Source organism: Oryx dammah, unplaced genomic scaffold, assembly GCF_014754425.2.
Source record: "Oryx dammah isolate SB20612 unplaced genomic scaffold, SCBI_Odam_1.1 HiC_scaffold_9, whole genome shotgun sequence".
Taxonomy (NCBI): Eukaryota; Metazoa; Chordata; class Mammalia; order Artiodactyla; family Bovidae; genus Oryx; species Oryx dammah.
In genome coordinates this window covers 27,962,345-27,986,517 of record NW_024070193.1, presented here as the reverse complement: position 1 = coordinate 27,986,517, position 24,173 = coordinate 27,962,345, and the positions used below count along the sequence as shown (strand labels likewise).

Here is a 24,173-nt window from a genome sequence, read left to right as displayed (position 1 = left end):
CTTTCTTTCTTTTTTTTTTTTAAACTGGAATATAGTTGATTTACACTGTTGTGTTTGTTTCAGGCATATAGCACAGTGATTCATATATATAATTACAGTTATACATATATATACATATATATATAATCACCGTAATACATATATATAATTATATATACAATTATCAGCAGTTATTCATATATATATATATTTCAGATTCTTTCCCCTTATAGATTCTTACAAAATATTGAGTATAGTTCCTTGTGCTATATAGTAGGTCCTTGTTGGGTATCTATTTTATTTTATGTTGGAGTATAGTTGATTAACAATGTTGTATTAGTTTCAAATATACTATAAAGTGATTTAGTTACACATATACGTATATCTGGGGTTTCCCTGGTGGCTCAGATGGTAGAGAATCTGCCTGCAGTGCAGGAGATGCCGGAGACATGGATGCAGTCACTGGGTCGGGAAGATCCCCTGGATAGTTCAGTTCAGTTCAGTCGCTCAGTCGTGTCCGACTCTCTGCGACCCCATGAATCGCAGCACACCAGGCCTCCCTGTCCATCACCAACTCGCAGAGTTCACTCAGACTCACGTCCATCGAGTCAGTAATGCCATCCAGCCATCTCATCCTCTGTCGTCCCCTTCTCCTCCTGCCCCCAGTCCCTCCCAGCATCAGAGTCTTTTCCAATGAGTCAACACTTCACATGAGGTGGCCAAAGTACTGGAGTTTCAGCTTTAGCATCATTCCTTCCAAAGAAATCCCAGGGCTGATCTCCTTCAGAAGTGACTGGTTGGATCTCCTTGCAGTGCAAGGGACTCTCAAGAGTCTTCTCCAACACCACAGTTCAAAAGCATCAATTCTTCGGCACTCAGCCTTCTTCACAGTCCAACTCTCACATCCATACATGACCACAGGAAAAACCATAGCCTTGACTAGACGGACCTTAGTTGGCAAAGTAATGTCTCTGCTTTTGAATATACTATCTAGGTTGGTCATAACTTTTCTTCCAAGGAGTAAGTGTCTTTTAATTTCATGGCTGCAGCCACCATCTGCAGTGATTTTGGAGCCCAAAAAAATAAAGTCTGACACTGTTTCCACTTTTTCCCCATCTATTTCCCATGAAGTGATGGGACCAGATGCCATGATCGTTTTCTGAATGTTGAGCTTTAAGCCAACTTTTTCACTTTCCACTTTCACTTTCATCAAGAGGTTTTTTTAGTTCCTCTTCACTTTCTGCCATAAGGGTGGTGTCATCTGCATATCTGAGGTTATTGATATTTCTCCCAGCAATCTTGATTCCAGCTTGTGCTTCTTCCAGCCCAGCGTTTCTCATGATGTACTCTACATAGAAGTTAAATAAGCAGGGTAACATTATACAGCCTTGACATACTCCTTTTCCTCTTTGGAACCAGTTTGTTGTTCCATGTCCAGTTCTAACTGTTGCTTCCTGACCTGCATACAGATTTCTCAAGAGGCAGGACAGGTGGTCTGGTATTCCCATCTCTTTCAGAATTTTCCACAGTTTATTGTGATCCACACAGTTTAAGGCTTTGGCATAGTCAATAAAGCAGAAATAGATGTTTTTCTGGAACTCTCTTGCTTTTTCCATGATCCAGTGGATGTTGGCAATTTGATCTCTGGTTCCTCTGCCTTTTCTAAAACCGGCTTGAACATCTGGAAGTTCTTGGTTCACATATTGTTGAAGCCTGGCTTGGAGAATTTTGAGCATTACTTTACTAGCATGTGAGATGAGTGCAATTGTGTGGTAGTTTGAGCATTCTTTGGCATTGCCTTTCTTTGGGATTGGAATGAAAACTGACCTTTTCCAGTCCTGTGGCCACTGCTGAGTTTTCCAAATGTGCTGGCATATTGAGTGCAGCACTTTCACAGCATCATCTTTTAGGATTTGAAATAGCTCAACTGGAATTCCATCACCTCCACTAGCTTTGTTTGTAGTGATGCTTTCTAAGGCCCACTTGACTTCACATTACAGGATGTCTGGCTCTAGATGAGTGACCACACCATCGTGATTATCTGGCTCGTGAAGATCTTTTTTGTGATCACACCATCGTGATTATCTGGGTCGTAAAGATCTTTTTTATCCCCTGGATAAGGAAATGGCAACCTACTCCAGTAGTCTTGCCTGGGAAATCCCATGGACAGAGAAGGCTGGCGAGCTACAGTTCATGGGGTTGCAGAGAGTAAGACATGAGCAGGTGACTTAACACTTTTTCACTTTTCACACATGTATCTATTCTTTTCAGATTCTTTTCCCATATAGGTTATTGCAGAATATTGAATAGAGTTCCCTGTGTTATACAGTAGGTCCTTGTTGATTATCTGTTTTGTATATAGTGATGTATATCTTTATTACCAAAATCCTAATTTATCTCTCCCCTTCCAGTAAGTTTCTAAGCAGCTTATTACAAATTTGCCAGAAATGATGGCAGGCTCATCATTTTCTGATTTCTTTCTTTCCATCACAGAGAAATGCTGTCCACACACAGCAGTCCTTACAAAACTCTGGAGAGGCGGCCCCAGGGAGGACGGAGCATGCCTACCACCCCCGTTCTCACCCGGAATGCCTACAGTAGCAGCCATTTGGAGTAAGAGAGCTTCATTCTAGTGGCTTTGTCTCCGTTGACTTTTGCTCTAAGATTTTGTTTCACTTTGCTGTGTTTTTAATCACTTTCTGCAAGAGGACTTTATGGCTCTACATTTTCTATCCACTTAACAGTTCAAATATATCAGCCAAGAAAATGTTCTTGAAAATATATCTTGCTTGGGTAGATATTGGATATTTTGTGCCTTAATTCTTCCAACCAGACATTACTCTCTGTTATTCAGTGGTGTGGATGAAGATAATGACAACAGAGACATTTTGAAATGTTTACGTGAAGGCTGTGCTGTTTTATATGTCCTATATTATTTAGTCCCCACAACAAATCTGATTGGAGATATTAGGTACTATTTTTGTCCTCATTTTATATTAAAAAGAGGGAGATTAATTAAATATCTTGTCCATGTTCATACAGCTGGGAAGTGATGGAGCCATGAGTTAACCCAGAGATCTCTAGTAGCCTGGCCAGGCTTTGGCCCCCCAACCCCCCATCACTGACTCAATGAACGTGGGTTTGGGTGGACTCTGGAGCTGGTAATGGATAGGGAGGCTTGGTGTGCTGCGGTTCATGGGGTTGCAAAGAGTCGGACATGACTGAGCGACTGAACTGAACTGAACTGAACCCCATGAATGCTGCCTTCAGTCTATGTATCTATATATCTATGAATGCTAGTCTATATATCCTGTTATCCTCTTGGGAAAAAGGACCCTCCAAAGGCATGTGGGTTTTTCTTAGGCTTTGACGCAGGTTGTCCATCATCAGTTCAGCCTCTCTATTTTCAAAGAGGAATATGGACTGCCCAATTGATGGAACCTATTTCTTTTCTCACTTAGACCATGTGAACCCAGTGAATTCTATTGTGGGTCAGCTTTGGAAACCTAAAAAAATCCTATTGCAGTTCAAGAGCTATCAACTCATTCGACATGATGTCCTTTTCCCTCATGTCAGTCCTCCTTTCCTTCTTTGTCCTTAGCAAACTTGCCTCTCTCTCCTCTTTCAGACCCGAGCTTTCATCTCAGCACTGCCGCCAGAGGAGTGGAAGCCTCGAGTCTCAGTCTCACCTGCTCTCGGAGATGGACCACGAAAAGCCATTTTTCTCCCTCTCCAAATCCCAAAGAAGCAGCAGCACTGAAATCCTGGATGACGGATCTTCTTACACCAGCCAGTCGAGCACCGAGTATTACTGCACCACGCCTGTGGCCGGCCCCTATTACACCACCCAGACACTGGACACTCGCTCCCGGGGTCGCAGAAGGTCCAAGAAACAGAACGTCTCGACTTCCAATTCGGGAAGCATGCCCAACCTAGCACACAAGGATAGTCTGAGGAATGGCGTCTACCCCAAGAGTCAGGAGCAGCCTTCTTCCAGCTGCTACATTGCCGGGTACACGCCCTACGCGGAGTGTGACCTCTATTACGCCGGCGGCTACGTCTATGAGAATGACACGGAGGGACAGTACAGTGTGAATCCTTCCTACCGCTCATCTGCCCACTACGGATACGACCGCCCCAGGGACTGCAGCAGGTCCTTTCACGAGGACGAGGTCGACCGGGTGCCCCATAATCCGTACGCCACACTCCGGCTGCCGCGGAAGGCTGCTGCCAAGTCAGAACACATCACCAAAAACATCCACAAGGCCTTAGTGGCAGAGCACCTGCGAGGCTGGTACCAGCGGGCCTCTGGGCAGAAGGAGCAGGGCCACAGCACACAGACTAGCTTTGACTCAGACAGGGGCTCGCAGAGAAGCCTGGGCTTTGCCGGGCTGCAGGTCCCCTGTTCTCCGAGCAGCCGTGCGTCTTCCTACTCCTCTGGTAAGAATGGTACCCAGATTGCATCTTCCTCATGTGCCCCCGTTTCTGTCCCACGCCCACCTCAAACCACCCTCCTCAAGGGTACAGGAGAGCAGGACCCAAGGTCAGACAAGCGGTAGCTGTTGGGTGGAGAGGCAGATTCAAGTCTAACAAACCTTCCCTGGGTTGGGGGCTTTCAGGTATTTTTATCTTTTCTGGGTCTTCCACTGACAGGCACATCTCTTTAAACTGTTCTGGGCATTGGGATTATCAAATACACGCTGCTATATATAAAATAGATAATCAACAAGGGCCTACTGGATAGCAGAGGGAACACTGCTCGATGTTTAATTAATAACCTGTAAGGGAAAAGATTCTGAAAAAGAAATAATAACACTAATAAATATATATGAAAAGTGAAAGTGTTAGTCGCTCAGTCATATCTGACTTTGCCACCCCATGGACTAGCTTCCCAGGCTCCTCTGTCTATGGAATGCTCCAAGCAAGAATCCTGGAGTGGGTTGCCATTCCCTTCTCTAAGGGATCTGCCCAACCCAGGGATTGAACCTGGGTCTCCTGCATTTTTTACTGTCTGAGCCACCAGGGAAGCCCAATGTGTGTGTGTGTGTATGTGTACACTAAATTTCTGGGCTGTACACCTGAAACTAACACAACATTGTAAATTAACTTTCCTTCAATAAATATAAAGTATTTATGGCATAGAGATTTGATATATTAAAAGAGTAGCATAAACCCTTCAGGTAAGCAGAAAACCATGAGGATTATACATCCTTCCTTGTTCACCATGAAGAATTGGATCACCTAAAAGGCAGTTCATTCTGAATGCTCCAGTCCATACATGAGACTTCTAAAGCTCACTGGAGCTGGCATTTACTGAGCACTGTTCCTGGCACTGTTCTAAGTATTGTGCAGGTCTTGACTCAATTTAGTAATCATATATACTCCACTTTATGGCTGATCTAAGGGACTTTCAAAGATCATTTTGATTAGAGGCGTTCTCTCCATGCGTTGACTTTGTTCCCTACCTCCACTATTATTGCTGGAGGACTTACCTGCAAACCTCCAGCTGTGCTAGGTACTGTGAGGAAATAAATGGGGGCCTAAAAGGAGAGTCTGTTGAGCATTTCACTTCTTCAGCAAACAAGCAGGCATGTCCAAGATGCCGAGGAGCCAGTTTTGAGCCATTTCCTGGCCTGGATGAGTTCACGGTTTAGTTAGCAACCAGAGGAATGTATGAGTGTTAAGCAATATTAAAGCTCTAAGAAACAGGAACTGTGTGAAAAAAAACTGAGATTGGGTGTCTTGCCCCCCATCAAGCATGACACCTTAGTGAAACATAGCTCAGGGATTCTTGAATCACTGTGTGCTCATCAGTGAAAACTGTTCCTTTAAAAGTTTCCTAATGTTGTTGACAAGAGGCATTTCCATGGAGATTTCTGTTTGGGTTCTAGTGTTCTGCTATTTGTGCGAGACTTTGGACTTTCCCACTTATTACTACATCTACCATGAAAAGCCTCCTGTACTTCTTATTTGTGGCTCTGATGTAGAGAAGGCCCTTCTTGCCCTTCAGGTTCAGGGTGTGACCTGAGAAACTTTCAGAAACTAAAAAATGAGGGCTGAGATGCATGTGGATGGTCATTAGGGCACAGGGCTGGGGTAAATCTACCCCATCATCTCTTTAACCATCGAGGCCAGGGAGGAGCAGGTGTAACTCAGAAATTTCAACATTCCTGGCCGTTGGCTCAGGACTGGGGCAAAGGTGAGAATGGAGATAACACTTCCTGGTGTGAGCCTTTCTGATAAGCAGCTCAATTTGGCCTCATGGGCCAAAAGGCATCAGGTTTTTAAGGAATTAGAGGGATGGAATCAGTGCTCTCAGAACTGCCTTTTGGAATTTTCCTCATTCCTATCTACATTTTATAGCTGCGGAACTATGTTTCAACAAGCACGCATCATTCTCATGGAGAGCGAAGTTTCCGATGAATAGGCTGAATCAGTTGGGTTTTGTAATCCCTTCTAGCCACCTAAAGTCTCTCTGGGTTGACTCAGTTTTAGTAGTCAGGACAGCCAGCATTTCTTGGCAACTTAACGCTGTGCCACCCGGCCTGCTCAGCACTTTCTGTGTACTCTCCCACCAAGTGTATGCAACAATTCTGTGCAGTGAGTGCGGTTGCTATGTTTATTATTATTACCCTAATCTCACAGATGAGGCACGTCTGGCTTAGAATGTGAAATGACCCTGCCCATAGGAATTCTATTACTGCTCTGATATCCCAACCACTACGCCTCACCGCCTGACTTAGAGTTATGGAACCTTCCTGGAAGTGGGACTTTAACATCCTTGAATCAAATCCTTGTGGCATCCCGGACTGCGGATGAGTTTTGAAATGTGTTAGTCTCACACTTATCGCATGTGCTTTGTGGTTATAAAAGAGAGGAGAAGGTTGGCCACCAGGAACAGGAATCAGAGGAGAGCTGGAAGGCTCCAGGAGCAGGGTGGGACTTTTGGGGCTTGGATGACGTGCATGGCATTGTGCACAGAGGCACGGAGCAGGGCTCGTTTTAGTTGTTGGTGTTCCGTCGCCAGGTCGTGTCCAGCTCTTTGCAAACCCCATGGACTACAGCACACCAGGCTTCCGTGTGCCTTGTGATATCCTGGAGTTTGCCCAAGTTCATGTCCATTGAATCAGTGATACCATCCAACCTTCTCATACTCTGTTGCCCTCTTCTCCTTCTGCCTTTAATGTCTTACCCAGCATCAGGGTCTTTTCCAATGAGTCTGCTCCTTGTATCAGTTGGCCAAAGTATTGAGACAGGACAGCAAATGCCCAGCAGTGGGGCATTCACTGGGTTTTGCTCCCATATTATGCTCTTGCTTTATTTGTTTATTTTGTTTTTTACCATTTTTAAACAAAAAATTTTAAACTGAAGTATAGTCGATTTAGTGTTGTGTTAGTTTTAGGCATATAGCAATGTTATTTAGTTATATATGCATATGTGAATTTATGCTTAAGTATATGTATATATATATTCAGATACTTTTCCTATATAGATTATTATCAAATATTGAATATAGTTCCCTGTGCTATATATATATATAATAAATCTTTGTTGTTTATCTGTTTTATACACAGTAATATATATATATATATATGTTACTCCCAGATTCCTATTTTATCCCTTACCCCCACCATTCACCCTTGGTAACCATGTTTGTCTTCTCTGTCGATGAGTCTGTTTATTTTATAAGTAAGTTCATTTGTATTATTTTTTTAGCTTCCACATATAAGTGATATCATATGATATTTGTCTTTGTGATTTCACTTAGTATGATTATCTCTGGTTGCATCCATGTTGCTGCAAATGGCATTATTTCTTTCCTTTTTATTTAGATCCTTGTTCTAGGTTAGTCCCTCAGAAGAACTAAATCTCTTCTTCCTGAAATCTTTCGTATACTATTACCTTCCCTCTACCTCCATCCCAAACTTTTTTTAAAAGGCAAAATGTGCCTTGATCCTACCACCTTTGGGTGAAGAACCCGCAAGTTTCAACAAGTCAATGTATAGAATGCATTTCCTGTAAAAGTCTCCAAGAAACTCAGACTTGTCGTCTTACCTTTACAACTGAAGCCTATCAAGCTATCCAGCCACCATAGCCTTACTAGGAGACTGGGAAGATTGTTTTAGTGTATGAAAATTGTTTTTTCTGGCTTGTCTTTTATTTTTTATAGTGTATCTTTCAGTTAACTTTACTAACATTTATAGTAATAATAGCTATCATTTATTGCTAGGCACAGTGCTAAATATTTGCACTAACTAGCTTATTTAATCCTGATATTGTCCCTATACAGAATATTGTCCCCACTTTACAGATGAAGAAACTGAGGCTTAAAGAGGATAAACTGTTTGCCCAAGGTCACATGGCCAGTAAGTGACCAAATTGGAATAGCAACTCTCTTGATTGCAAACACTGGTTTTTAAGATTGACTTTGCATGCAGCTGATTATAACATGCATCTGAATGACCCGAACAGTTCTCACTTTGAATAGTCCCACTAATTTTGTCTCTTTTCATTTTTATTTCTAGTGTCTTCCACAAATGCTTCTGGAAACTGGAGGACTCAGATAACCTTAGGGCTATCCGAATACGAGATCCCGGCACATTCTTCCTACACCAGCTGCTATAGCAACATCTATAATCCTTTACCTTCTCCAGGCAGGTAAGAGAGCAGTGCTCAAAAATTTTACTACCCTGTTCCTGATCTAAAGAATTCAGGAATTCAGTTTTATTTTATGAACGATAAGTAATCTAGCTCAAGGGTTGGCAAACTATGGTCTAAAATCAGCTGCCACCTATGTTTATAAGTAAAGTTTTATTGGAAAACCAGACATGCTCATTCATTCACTTGTTGCCTATGGCTGTTTCTGTGCTTATAAGGGCAGAGGGGAGTAGTTGCAGCAGAGATCTTATGGCCAACAAAGCTAAAAATACTTAGCCCTTTAAGAAGTTTGTTAATATTTAATCTCGCTCATTCAAATTTGACCCTCTTAGAATTCTATAGTTTAAGTTTTGTGTCTGAAGGGTTCTTTTTAATTGCTGTACTTGAAACTGTATTATTGATATACCCGTTTAAGACTCTCTTGGAACCTGGCAGCGAAAAATATCGCTATGCCAGAAAACGCTGTTCATTCCTCCTAGACAGTTGGTGGGCTTGATTTCAAACATTTGCTGCCTTTTTGTGTCTGACCCTGTGTTCATTAAGAAGCAACAGACGCAACCAGCTGTCCTGTGTGTCTGTAATGGTACTCCTTTGTAAACATTTAGAGGAAATAGACAAGGAGAGTTTGTTAAAATGTGATTTTTAAAAAAGTTTGCAAACTCTGGATTATGTTTTTCAGTTCTTTGCATACATGGGAGGAGTTAAAATTGAAGCTTTTGTTTTTCTCAATCACTTTCTCACAGAATATAATCTGTACCCCTTAAGAAGTAAAGGACTTTCTGGTTTTAAGAAAAGTTTAATTTTGCTTTCTTTAAGTCAGATTACTTCAGGCATAGGAGGCTTCCATAGACTGTAATGAGGTTACTTTCTTATTAAAGCACTCAGTGTTATAAGCAAATTGGAGCTATTTAACCCCCAAAGCCTTGTTTTTATTCTCCATATTTAGCTAAAGTTTTTCTTGGCTTAAAATATCAGGCCAATTGTCTCAACTCAACAAAGGCTGTGCTCAAAATAGAATTTTAATGAAAATATACTTCAGAGGATATCAGATAGCTTAGAGTTCTGTAAATAATGCTTGTAAATGCGTTAGGAGCAGGAAGACTTTGGCCCAAAATTTGAGCTAGATTTTTTCAATTCAGTTCTAATCACTTTGTATAATACATTTGCAAGTAATTTTCCTCTTTGCATACTTTTCACTTTTTGTTAACTGAATTAGAAACTATATAAAACAAACCATTCAGGGCATAAGACGGTTCTAATGTCCTAAACACCACTTTCACTGGACTCAATAAAATAGATATTTAGAGAATATCTATTTTTATAAAGTTCATCCACCTACTTCAGCCAGCCCAAGAGGGCCTGATGACAGCGTCTGGTGTCAGAGGGGCATGATACACAGGAAATTAGAAACTATTCAAAGATCCCTATTGTCTGTGTGTGCATGTGCACATAATATGAGCTCATTGTAGAAACTAGGAAAATAATAAAGGAATAAATAAGTAGGAAATCATTTACCCATAATTCCACCATCTAGAGATATTAGCTAGTAACATTTCTGGCACATGTCCCCCATTTTTCTGTATTCATTTTTAACATGGTCATAATGATATCATATATACAATTTTATATTCTCCACTATACATGAAATTCTACACCCCAATTTTTTATTTAATATCTCAACATGTATATTCCTTTAAAAAAAATGTCTTTAAGCATTGTTTCATGTGACCAATATGGTATTCCACTCAGTAAATACTTTATGTATTTATTTAACAGTTCTCCATAGTTTGATTTTAAATGACTTCTAAACTTCTTTTCTTTTTTTTAATTGTAAGTAATGCCTTTGAGAATCTTTGAGCCAAATATTTGTCTGAATTCCAGATTATTTCCTTAGGATATATTCCAGAAAGTTGGTTTAATGGATCAAATTGAAAAGCATATTTTTTAAACCCCTGCTTTCTAAAAGATTTGCCAACTTACCCTCCTATCACAGAGAGTTATGGAAATGCTTATTTCTACCCATTTGTCAGTTTAGGATTTTATTTTTATCATGAAACAGTCTGATCAATATAACTCGACCTATTAATAAGCCAAGTATAATAACAATCCTCCATAAAGCTTTAGAAATTTGCTCTAAAATCACATGCTATTTTTTATGACAATATAATTTTTAAATAACAGAAAAGTTGTTAAAGATAAAGATAAAAGCTTTAGATCTGCCCTTAAAGATTTGAAATATTGAGCCATAGATGAGTTTGTTTTTTAAAATGAAGCATGTATTTTGTATTTCCTCAGAGTGTCCAGAGCTTAATAATGTGATAGAAAGCTGCAAATTGGTACCAATAATTTTTTTCCTTATATGATATAGTACAACTGTCAGCAGCATAAACTTTCCAAAGTTAGAAATGTTGAAGTCTCTTATGCTACTAGTATGTGTCAAATTCTTGGCTCTGCTGCTCCAAACTGTTTTAAAATGATTTTTTTTTCTTTTACTTCCTGTTTTCCATTTCCCATCCCCTTCCTTATCAAACTCTATTACTAGGCAAAACCAAGGGCTTCTGTCCCGGAGAATGGTTGTGTCTCCAGAAATGAGATCAGTTATAAATTCTCTTTTAAGTGTAGCCAGCTGTAGTAAGTACAGTGCCTCCAGTCTGTGTGTTGCTTCTTGCATAGCAGGAACTTTGCCTGTTCTGACTGATGTGTGAAGTTACAGAAATCTGCCTTTGTTTTTGTATTACAAAAAAAAAAGAGAGAAAAACCCACTAAATACCTGGCTTTGCATAGTGTTTCTTTCCAAAGCGCTTTTCCAGAGGACTTTTTATTCACCTGTACTAAAGGACATTGAGATTTAAAATAAAAAGAAAACTACTAACTATCTAACCTATTCTAACCTCCTATTATAGGAATGAGGTTTTGTTTATTGGAACGGTGTGTATAACAGGATCCCCTCATTTGGGTGTATTTAATACCTTCCAAATGTGCCCGTGATGTTATGTGATGCTGTTTTAATTTACACCTGACCCATACACCCTAGGGATGTAAAATGTCCCAAGGTACCCTTGCCTCCCTTTAAATATATTCCTTTGTTTCCAAGAAAAACATCTAGTATGAGTCTCTTAATTTGAAGACTGCTTAAAGGGTGACTGTCAAAAACAGTTCAAAAATCGAAAACACAAATTTCTGTGTTACAAACAGAAAATGAGCGTATGTGAAAGATTTATTTAACTCCTTCATGAGAGAAAGAGAATTCAAAAGACTGAATTCCACACCCCAAAAGAGAGAGTACTGAGATAAGATTCCTGCAGTTGACACAAAAGCAGTTAATATCCTATTGGGCAATAAAACTATGACCATAATCTTTTTACTAGACAGAGGGTTACTGTATATTTCTTCCATACAGAACCCCCCCAAGTTAACATGTAACTTAATCTTGGTACTCATCGATGATAAATGAAAGTTAGACAAGTCTGTCTCTTGGGAGTCTCCTGGTGGTCCAGTGGTTAAGAATCCACTCTGCAATGCAGTGGATATGGGTTAAGATCCCACATGCCGTGGAGCAGCTACGCCCACCTACCACAAATACGGAAGCCCGCACACTCTCGAGCAGTATGCCACAACTAGAGTCCCTGCCCACAGTGAAGGATCCTGCATGAGGCCCCTAAGACCTGATGCCGCCAAACGAATAAATAAATATATTTTTTTTAGAAAGTCTGTCTCTCAAGAGAAATATATACTCCTTGCATGGGCCTGTTAGACCATGTTCTAGTATGACATTGAAAAAAGCACACAGTCATCCCTTACCTTATTTTGGAGTTTGAACAGTTTTCTTAACTGTGTTTTCTACTAACCTCTTTGAGTGTAGTAACCTTTGTACACTGGGAACAAAAATAACCCCAAGGTGTAACTTTTCTGGTTTCCTTTCATAGACCGTACACAGAGACCAGTCAACTGGACGGTACAGATGGAAGCCGGCTGGAAGACAGCCTGGGGAGTAGTGAGCAGAGGCTCTTCTGGCACGAAGACTCCAAGCCCGGAACATTAGTCTGAACTGCGGGTGGCCCCTTGACCAAGCACTGCGTTCTCACTCTAGTGTGCCTTGCAAAATGTGTTCGTCTTCCTGGGAGGCCGTAGGCTTTAGAAACCTGAAGGCATCCGAGGTGGAAAGGAGGACTCCATTCGCCCCAGAAGTGAATCACACACTAAGCCGCACAAAGCCCTTGAATGACACCCCGCCTTTCCAAGTCACCTAACAGAGCAAGGTCAAGACCACCTGTGAACCTTTGCCGAGGAGGACTTGGCCTTTACCAAGAGCAAGCACTTTGTAAGGGAATAAAAGTGGTTGAAGGCAGACCTCAAAACTATGAAAAGTGCATTCAGGGTCTCCCAAAGGAAAGAAGGACAGGGGAAATTTCAGAGCACAATTCAGGATAATGAGAGAAGGAAGCTGGAAGCTCTTTAGACACTGCTCACCATCAGAAAGTTTGAATGTCTGAGCTGACGAAGAATTACATACTATGTCTACCCAGACATGAACAATTCAGGCAGTATTGGAAAATTACTTGAAGAGAAGCTGGATTTTCATGAAGTTCTGAATGAGTGTAAATGTTTTTAGGCTGTTATCAAGAGTAATGGTTTTCATAAGCACCACAAAATGGGTTCTGGAAAGACTTACGGCCATATTGTCCTGTAATATAACTATGGTAGCAGATTGGGGAAAATGAAGCAGCCCACTGAGTAACTGACAAACTCTGCCTGGAGAATTTTCTAAGGTACAATATCATTGAGTTCCTTTTTTCCTTTCTATGCCAACAGCATGAGCTATATTCTTCAGGCTGGTAACTCTCCAACATGGCTGTCATTGCAATGGCAGACTTGATATGGAAAGTTTTTATAACCAAGAGTTTGGAAAAGTATTTTAAGGTGATACCGAAAGAACCTAACACAATATAAAGAAAAACAGCAACAACAAAAAGAAAGACACAAAACCCACATCATTTTCTATGAATCATGTGCCTTAAAATTGTGAACATTTGAAAAATAAGAATATTGTCTGGATTCCCCAGGTAGTTCTAAGTCACCAAGTGACAAAAGCAAGATTACTCATTAAAAACGAAAACGAAACCCTCCAAGCTGCAGTAGATTTAATTATGAGGCTAAAACTACCTCATACTTTCCTTGGAAGAACTAATTCGCTATGGTTTATTGTAGGATGTTTTGGAGTTTTCGTTTTTTGTTGTTCTTTTTTTTAAGCAAATATTTCCATATTCTAGATGGATCTTTTTCGTCATCTTTACTCTGCTTCAGAATTCCACAGAAGGTGCTCCTTCCCTCTCTTTTATACAAGTTTCTTGTTCATATTGTGAATAGAGAAGTTTCTGAACAACTTTTTGGGGACATTTTCTATCTATATTCCAAAGCATGTAATATATACATAAAGGTGATTTGTTAAACTGGTCCTTAGTCATTTGTATCATTAAAAATGAAGTTTTGGGGGGGAAATTTGGAAAACAAAAAGACATGCAAACAAATAACTTATTCCTTTTTCCATATTTGTATAGCCTTCTAGAAACAGAAATAGCCTTTTGCGTATTCTTTTACTGTTCTGACTTTTTTAGACCTATTATTTTTTTTACATAGGTCAATAAATTGAAGGTGTGCTACTGAAAATGTTTATGTATCTTTCCATTTATGTTCAGGGCTCACACAAAGCAATTGAAATTGCTCTACTTCAAGTAATCAGGCTGGGGAAGATTGCAGATTTTTAGTCATATTATTACTGTATTTTATGGGTTCCAAGATGGCCATTTTTTCATACTTACATCTTCGAAATCAGGGTGCATCTTTTGACTACTAACATGTTATAGTTGAATTAGCAATTTTTTTTCTTTCTTTCTTAGTGAGATATAAAATAGTGCTGTGTCTTAGAATGGGTAAAATACAGTAGTTTTATCACCTCATGGAGGATAACCATAGCAAATTTTTAGGCTTCCTAATCTTATGAATGTTGTTAATTTGTAACAAGTCATTCTTTCTAGTTTTGCAGACTGGCAAACTGGTCTTTTACATTCAGGAATATATTTCTGTTATCTTTTAATCCTATGCAGTGGGGCAAGGGGCGTGGGAAGTGAAATATAGGGAGATTAGTATTTCTGTACAAGTACTTTACGTGGAAATAAGGTATCATTTATTTTCCTGTTGAAGAAATGATATGCTCAGAATTGCAGGTATACCTTGAAAAAAATAAAACTTGGCTCTCAACTAGGAAAAGAAGCTACAGAAATTGAAGACACAGTGGGTCTGCTGTATGATTTTCCTCTCATCTTTATTTGAAAAGCACTTCCTAACCATATTATTGATATGCGTATTAATAACCAAAAAGTGACAGAGGTAAATTTTTCAGCACATCAGATTGATATGTTTTTTATTGCAAAATACACCCTCATCTTAAAAATCTTAAATTCAAACATGAAGCAAATATATAACATAAAAGCACCATCATGCCCTATAACCTAACATTACCACATACAATTGTTAATTTATTGTATATCAGTTCAGATTTTTTTCTATGCCAACAGTAGTTTCTTTAAAAACAGCATCATATAACAAGTACACTTTTACAACTTACTTTTTTCATCAAAACACGTTGGGCCTCACGTTTTGTGAGTATATATTGATCTACCTCATAAAGATGTATGTTTTACAAGGTGGATTGAAAAAAATTGCCTCACCTTCCTGGATGTTTAATTTTTTTCTCTATTTGAGGAAAGTATCCAAGGTCCTTCTTTGTATTCATAAAAGCTTAATGTTAAGCAATAAAGATTCCAGAATTGTTTTGAACTATTAGTTTAAAGCCTGTTCTTAGGAACAAAGGTTCAAATGTCAGTCCTTAAGAACTTTCAGAATTGAAATAATGCCTTTCTTCGGTACAGTAGAAAAGTTTTGATGTGAAAATACAATGTCTTCCTCAAGCCTTACAGTGCACTGAGGGAGAAACAAAAGTGATTGGCTGGAGTAGCTTCAAATGATCATTAGTCCTATGCGGGCCAAGAGTGGTGAGAAGAAAAGGGGACGTGAATAATACCTTAGTTTTGTGGGACATGAGACCTTTCTAGCAGTGATGCTGAAACCTGATTTTAGGGATTGGTAAGAAAAGATCCAGTTAAGCAAAAAGGAAAAGAAGCTCTCCTAGGGCTTGGAGAGTGGCATTATGGCATTTGCCATGGCCCCAAAAGCTAGGAGAAGCTTTGCCAGTTTTAGAAACTGAAAGAATAGGAAGGCAGATTTTTTTCTAGGATTAAAGAAATACAGGTAATAAAGCTGTCATTTTTGATCTCTTGCCATTGTTGCAATGGTGGACTAAATGTTATAACACATTATTTCGTTTAATCCTTTCTTCAATTGTGTGACAGAGGTCGTCTTATCCCAGAAAAACGATTTAAAGGAGTTCCTTGGTGGTCTAGCGGTTATGTCGCAGGAAGGGGGACCCCCTTCCAGGGCCCGAGTCTGACAGTCGGAAACGAACTGTCCCAGGAGACACACATGCTGAGAAAGCAAGCGACTTAATGGGAGGGGGGGTGCGCCCGGGGAAGAGAGCAGCATGGTAAGGGGACACCGGAGAACAGCTCTGCCACGTGGCTTGCAGCCTCCAGTTTTAAGGTAACCAGGCTAGTTTCAGTTGTCTGGCCAATTACTATGACGTGGGGTCCTTCCTGGAGGCGCATGCGTGCGTGCATCTGCGTGTGCGTGCATCTGCGTGTGCGTGCATGCCTGTCTCTCAGCCAAGATGGATTCCAGTGAGAGTAATTCTGGGAGGTTGGTAGGACTTTGGGACCAGCCTCTCCTCTCTCCTCATGAGCTTTCCCGAATTCTTCCAGTTGTCGCTACCTTGTTCTGCATTCTTTACCAGGACCCCGCTAACTCATTCAAGTGGTTAGTATGGTGCCTGGCCAGGGTGGGTAGTTTCAGTTAATAGTTTCTCTAACAGGACTCTGAGCTTTCACTACTGCGGGCGCAAATTTAATCACTAGTCCAGGAGCTAATCGCATGCTGCAAGCCACACAGCACGGCCAAAAATGAAGAAAAGAAAAGGATATAAAGAGATTCAGGAAGGTTACCGTGGCCTTGGTGGCTTGACCACACAGAAAGTAAGTTGTAAAGCCAAAATTCAAACCTACGTCTGACTCCAAAACTTATATCTATTGCCGTGATATTATAAATAGGGACTGCTCACCAAGCACCTTCATTTAGTGGAAGCCAAAAGAAATGAAAAAGAGAAGGAGCGAACAGGAGTCAGCCTGGGGAGGAGAAAGAGGGAGGGCCAATGGGAGGGATGCAAATCGGAATAGCATGGTGAAAATAACAGCTCAAAGGACAGTCCAGGGCAGTCTGCAGTTTGTGAGTTTTCAGGATGTGCAATTCAGACACTGCTTTCTGATCAGGGTGTGGCTTGAGGATATGCCTAATTTAAGGACTAGTTAACAACCAACTGGACAAGAATTACATTTGCATGAAGGGTGGAGGAGGAAAGCAAGGCACTTAAGGAATGCCCTGAAAAGTCCTAGGCTTCCCTAGTGGCTCCGTGGTAAAAAAAAAAAAAAAAAAAAAAATCCATCTGCCAGTGTCGGATACGCAGGTTCAATCCCTGGATCAGAAAGATTCCCTGGATAAGGAAATGGCAACCCACTCCAGTATTTTTGCCTGGGAAATCCCATGGAGAAAGGAGCCTGGTGGGCTGCAAGGAGTCAGACACAACTGAGCTGCAGGCGTGACATGGCTGGAAAGTCCTATGAATTAGACTAGCTTTGTAACCTAACCGCACTGCTCCGTCCTAGCACAAACACAGAACTTTTCCCGGAAAACCATTCTTTATATTGTCCTCTCCTCAATTTCGTGAGAAAATTGTGCCATAAGGAGATCAAAGATTGGAAAGCCAGAGTGAGAAAGATCTCTTTAGGGAGACTGACAGCCCCAAATGTGGGAAGGGCATTCTCAGCAGCCCTTCAATTACCATGAAAGAAGCCTTCCTGGGAGTTGATAGTGGGTGTCTGGGCAGACATCACCATCTCTATAAAGCAGTGCTTATGCAGGCTTTGAAGTCAGGCAGATCTGGAGACACGCTGCCAGGCTTGGAATCAATCCCAACCCGACGGCTCTGCTTGTATGATCAAGGGTCATTTTCCTAACCTCCCTGGGCCTCAGTTTCCTGTCTAGGACACATCATGCAAAGGTATTTTGTGGGCTGAACAAGATAACACGCATACCAACGAGGACCTACTGTACAGAACATGCGACTCTGTTCAGTGTTGTTTGGCAGCCTGGATGGGAGGAGCGTTTGGGGGAGAATGGAAACATGTATACATATGGCTGAGTCCCTTCACTGTTCAACTATCACGACATTGTTAATCGCCTATATTCCAGTACAAAATGAAAAAACAAAAAAAACAAAAACCCAGACTCAAAGAAGTGACCGATCCAGGCAGTTTTTATACCTTTTAAGACAAAAGAAACAATAAATTTAAGTAGCAAGAAAAACAAAAAATATAATGCACATAAACAGCTCAGCACAAAATCTAGTTCCCAGCAGATGCTTCATAATATAAATTATCCCCTGAAAGAAAGGTGGTGATGTTAAGGATTAGAGTGTCTAGAAAGTTGGGGTTCAGAGGATTTGCACGGCCTTAGTTTAACCTCTGAAATGACAACACTATTGAAACAATTCATCATAGGTCTCAAGTACTGTTGGGAGCATATGGAATTTTTTTTTTCTCTTATTTAATCCTCAGAGCAAGTTTCCAAGTATTAATCACAAACAAAAGCTTGAGGAAACTGAGCAGTTTGCCCAAGTTAAGTATCAAGAAAGCACGCAGGCCTGGATTGCAGTTCACAAATGCATTCAGTAGAACATTTGAAAATTATGAATTCGTGCCCCACTGGTGTACACTGTGGAAGGAGGCTGCATAAAGATTAACCCAAGAAGTCAAACCAATTAAGATGTTTTCCTGACCTTTCGGTCAGAGTCCTCCTGCAAGGCCAGGCCTAAGGCAGGGTATAGTTTAAAGAGCCTGAGAGTGAGTGCCCTGGCTGCTTCACCCTGGGCTTGAGCCTGCTGCTGGCTCAAAGACTGGTACCTGCCTTTTCATGTGTATAAGAGTGCAAACGAGCCAGTTAGGAGGGTGCCCAGATTTAGCAAATGCAAATGCGGGATGCCCAGTTAAATTTGTAAAATAGCTCTAATTTATTGGGGGAGGGAAAAAAAGCTGCATATAGGACATTTAGGGTATCCTGATTTTAAAAAATCAATAAGGGACACCAACCGAAATCGTTCCACACAGAACACGTCCCATAGATACAGGACACCTGGCAGCCATACTTGCCACTCCTCTGTCCAAGGGCAAGTGGGACAGATGTATGAAAAGTTTTGGGGGATGGTATGCTAGGGACATAGGTCTTACACCTCTGTGTGGAGAGAGGTTGGCCCTGCTCAATACAAGCCTTTCTTCATATCAGAAAACTTCCAGGCTAGGCCTGGTTTGGTCTGTCATTATGCACAGAATGAAGCTCTTCTGGAAGGGCACCCCTGAGAAAACCTTTCCTAAAACAGTTTCCTCTGGTGTTCTCTACTCTAGAACATGGGTGTTGGCAAAATTAGTCAACGAGGACACCTAGAGGCCTGCATGGGTTATTGCAGGCAGGAGATTTCTGATGGGGCCACCCCACAATACCGAATTCAAATGGATGTACAAAACAGGTTTAAAGGCTCTTCAGGAAAAAAAAAAAAAAAACACCCAACAGTTTGATTTATTAGCAATGTCTTCGTGGGGAAGTTAAAGATTTTTTAAATATCACATTCCAATAAGATAGAAATAAAAATTGCAACACGAAATTGTAAGGATTCACTAAAACCATGAACTCCCAGTGCCTCGGACACAGCTAGCGCTTATCAGTGTTTGTTGTCATTATTGTTTCTAATATGACACTTGCAAGGATGTGGAATACAAGGGAGCTGTTATTGATAACTTTTACTAATACTATAAACTTTTATCAATAAAATTTAAATGGTAAGTATCAATAATATTTAACATTCATTGAGTACCAGGGCTGGGATTAGGTTAAAGTGAGTGAAGTACTTGCTCAAGTGCAAAATGTAAGGGGGTACCAGAAAGCCCAGATAAATAAAGATAAATAATATTTCAACAGTCTTTTAAAAATAATCAAGGGAATTTCATGGTGGGCCAGTGCCTCCACTGCGGAAGGCTGGAGTTCAATCCGTGGTCAGAGAACTAAAAGTCCACAAGCCAAGTGGCATGGCCACACAAAAAACTTTTGTTTTTTATTTTGTGAAAACTTTTATACTTGGAATTAGCCAGATGGACTCAGTTTGCCTGTACGTGCACTCAGTCGTATCTACCTTTTTGCAACCTCATGGACTGGAGCCTTCCAGGCCTGTTTATCCGTGAAATTTTCCAGTCGAGAATCCTGGAGCAGGTTGCCATTTCCTTCTCCAGGGTCTTCCGTACCCAGGGATTGAACCTGCTTCTTTTGCATCTCTTGCACTGGGAGGCGGGCTCTTCACCAGCTGAGCCACCAGGAAAGCCCTGGATGATCCCAGATTTGTTGGCAACATCATCATCAGGACCAGTCGGACACATGCCTTCTTCTCTCCATCAGTCCTGATCAGGATGTTGACCTTAGCCATGTCAATGTCTCAGAGCTTCATCACAGCCTGTTTGATTTGGTGCTTGTCAGCCTTGACATCCACAGTGAATACCAGTGTGTTGTCTTCTCTTCTCTTCATGGTGAAGGGGACCTCGAAGATGGCATAGCGGTCAAGTTTGTTTCTTCCAGGGGTGCCCTTCCTAGGATATTTGGGCTGCCTCCTGAGTTGCAGTGTTTTGGGCTGCTGGAAGGTGGGTGACATCTGGATTTTCTTTTCTTTGTGGCTCTGGACACTTTTCAGCACTGCTTTCTTGGTCTTCAAACCCTTTGCTTTGGCTGTGGCTTTGGTAGGGGGACAGGAGCTTCCTTCTTCACCTTCACACCGTCTTTGTGAAAAGCCACAAAATATTTTTTAAAGTCATAATAATCAAAACCTAGGCAAAAAAAAAAATCCACGATGAACAAAATATAAAAATTTAAAATAAGGTTAGAATCAGTATTACTGCTTATTCTTTTTGCCTCTGGCTCTAACATGACTCAGCACTACACTACACTGAACTGCACTGTGCTAACAGGTCATCCTACCACCAGAGGAGGCAAGGATTCAATATACCCATTTTATAGATGAGAGAAAGGAAACCCGAGGAACTCCTCATATCCACTGCCCAGGGCCACAGCACTAAGTATAAAGCCAGAAATCTATCCCAGATTGGGACAATTCTAAAGCTCACAACTTGCCCTTTCTATCTTCCCATTCACAAAGGGATGCAGGCTAACATTTTTCTACCCCAGGGTATAATTTTACTTGTGCTATGTGTAGAATTGCCAGAATTACCAAATAAAAGTAAAGGATACCCAGTTAAATTTGAAGTTGAGAAAAAAATTTTAGTGTGTGTATGTCCCGTAATGTCCTTTATCTGACCACTCTCCTCCCTGCCCCATTACCAAGGCAACCAGACATTTTAATAAACAGAATCTCAAAATGGAATTTTGAATCTGCTGGATTAAGCCTGCCATGTCTGTACCTGAGCACACACCAGGAATAATAAAGGGCTTTAATAGAGTACCAAGGGCCAAAAACAAAAAAATAGAGGAAATTGGCTTAAAATCTTAGGCTTAATGGCAAAGGGACAGTTTGAGCTTTCTCTGGCTCTACCAAAGCCCTTTTTTAGCCCTTAATGAGATGCTTTGGAATAAGAAATTACAAGCCTGAGTTGAAATAAAGAAAATGCTTTAGGGTTTCTGTGCTGTGTATCCTACAAATATTATTTGTTATTTTGAGATCTCTAGTTCGAGGCGACATAAATTATTTCCTTGGCACAACAGTCTGAACCCCAATGATTTGCTCCCCCTTACGGTGTAATGAAAATGGTTTAAAACATATGAAATTGGTGTTTTAAAAGCAGTGGTAATCATGTTGCCCACCTGGAGCTGAAACATTAGCAAATTTCAGCTCCTTGGAGCTCAGTAAATTAAATATATTGTCAGAAGTTATTTCTTCCAATAATGTTGCTGCATGCAGACGGAGAAGGGGAAAATATTTCAAGGCCAGCCTGAACTTTAAGTCGTATTTGAGGAATTAGGTTTTTAATAATGTAAGAGTGAATCATTATAACACAACAATGGCTTTTTAGGAAATTGCATGACTTGAACAACTATTTCAATTCCTAATGCACACCATACCTACCTTGTGAAAAATTTCTAGATCCCTCCCAGGTAAATGGATCCTTCCCAAAGCAATTCCTAACACTTCACACAACCCACTAATTTCCATGTTACTGATGTGTGTGTCTGTGTGTATGTACGCACACATGCATACTTATGCTTTCTCCCCTCCCCACCTAGTCTGTGAGCTCTTAGAAATCAGAGACCATGTTTTATTTAAATATGAATTTAAAATCTAAAATCGGCTTCTTGCCCAGCATGTGGTTGTGTAATTGCATAGTGTTTCCATACTGTATTCGTTTTCCAGAGCTGCCATAAACAGAGTCAGAAATTATGGATATGATGTGGGCAGGCCTGGTTTCTTTTAAGGTGTGTGAGGGGGAATCTCTCTCATATATCTCACCTAACTTCTGGGGGTTTGCTGGCAACCTTGGGCGTACCTTGGCTTGTAATAGAAGCATCACCTTGATCTCTGCCTCCATGGTTATGTGACATCTTCCCTGTGTGCACGTCCCACTGTCTAAATTTCCCTTTTTCATAAGGGTACCAATCCCACTGGACTTCCCAAGTGGCTTAGTGGTAAAGAACCTACCTGCTAATGTAGGAGACACAGGTTCGATCCCTGGGTCAGGAAGATCCCCTGGGAAAGGAAATGGCAACTCACTCCAGTATTCTTCCCCAGGAAATCCCATGGACAGAGGAGCCTGGTGGGCCACAGTCCATGGGACACAAAAGAGTGGGGCACGACTTACAACAAGACAACAATTCTGTGAGTTTAGGCCCCACCTAACCTTGCCTACATCTGTAAAGACCTAATTTCCAGGGAAGGTTACATTCTGAGATACCTAGAGGGGGTTAGGACTCCAACATCTGAAGAATATTTTTGAGGTTCAAATAAAATTATAGATTGACAGGCTCTAGTTGATTTAAAAATCTCTACTCAGCAAAGATTCTGAGGGAGGGGTAAATTCTGATTCAAAATTACCCTGAGTAGTTGCAGAAGGAAATGGCAACCCACTCCAGTATTCTTGCCGGGAGAATCCCATGGACGGAGGAGCCTGGTGGGCCACAGTCCACCTGGTCGCAAAGAGTTGGACACGACTGAGCGACTTCACTTTCACTTAATGATATTAAAGTGAAGACTCCTCACTTAGATCTGGCTACTGACATGTAGGAAAATAATATTGTTCAGCCTGGATCTAGTGAACCAGGCTCTGCGTTTGCACGATATCCTCAGCTGAGGCTTAGGCACATTCAAGGGTTATGTTGCACTATTAACATCCTCTGCTCCCAAACCTGAAGTTACAGTGATTGTTCAGAAGCCCCACATGCTCCCCACTCTAGGGTTTCTGTACAGCGACTTCAACTAGACCCGCGTATATTACATCCACCTGGGAAGCTTGAAACCAAGTTACTAATGCTTCAGTCCTACAATGGACCCACTAAATCTGAATATCTGAGGATGAACCAAAAGTCCTCCTGCGTGCTAAGTCGCTTCAGCCATGTCCGACTTTTTGTGACCCCATGGACTGCAGCCCGCCAGGCTCCTCTGTCCATGGGATTCTCCAGGCAAGAATACTGGAGTGGGTAGCCATGCGCTCCTCCAGGGGATCTTCCCAATCGAGGGATCGAACCCAGGTCTCCCATATTGCAAGTGGATTATTCACCGTCTGAGCCACCGGGAAGCCCAAGAATCCTGGAGTGGGTAGCCATTTCCTTCTCCAGCGGATTTTCACTACCCAGAGATTGAACACGTCTCAGGTCTCCTGCATTGGCAGGAGGTTTCTTTATCTCTAGCGCCACCTATCGGAGGGTGAACCAAAAGTCCTCAGGTGATCCTAATATGAAGCACGAGGCTCTAGACCCACGGAGCTGCACCTGGCCTCTCCACGCTCCTTCCCCTGGTCAGTGAATCCTCTTCCTCCTTCCTCTGACGCCTGTCTGCAGAGAGGGAGCACTTTGGCCAGCTCCTTGGCCCTGGGGGTAGTCTTATCATGGTAGTTTCTACAAGCAAGTGTGCTGATAGAGAGTCCTGTCGTGGTCCCAGATTTCTTGTGGAATTCAGGTACTGTCGATGAACCTAAGCCCTATGCATGCCTGGGAACCTTGTTAATATGCAGTTCTGATCCAGGAGGTATGGGGTTGGGGTCAGGGAGCCTGCATTCCTAAGGTGTTCCCAGCGCGGGCCTGTGTTTCTTGTCCGCGGCTCACACTTT

General features: G+C 41.4%; 1 protein-coding gene and 1 pseudogene across 2 annotated transcripts in view; one reads left to right on the top strand and one right to left on the bottom strand.

The window, feature by feature from the left end:
* FRMD4B (FERM domain containing 4B) overlaps positions 1-15,472 on the top strand; it is a 203,592-nt gene extending 188,120 nt beyond the window's left edge. For both annotated transcript variants that reach the window (XM_040247230.1, XM_040247232.1), the window contains exons 20-23: positions 2,473-2,592; positions 3,608-4,419; positions 8,505-8,637; positions 12,564-15,472. In XM_040247230.1, the coding sequence (XP_040103164.1) occupies positions 2,473-2,592; positions 3,608-4,419; positions 8,505-8,637; positions 12,564-12,684 (1,186 nt within the window). In that variant the 3' untranslated portion in view covers positions 12,685-15,472. The remainder of the gene's footprint in view (positions 1-2,472; positions 2,593-3,607; positions 4,420-8,504; positions 8,638-12,563) is intronic.
* A 3,150-nt stretch (positions 15,473-18,622) lies between these two features.
* On the bottom strand, positions 18,623-22,439 carry LOC120867643 (annotated as a pseudogene).
* Positions 22,440-24,173: the final 1,734 nt, after the last annotated feature.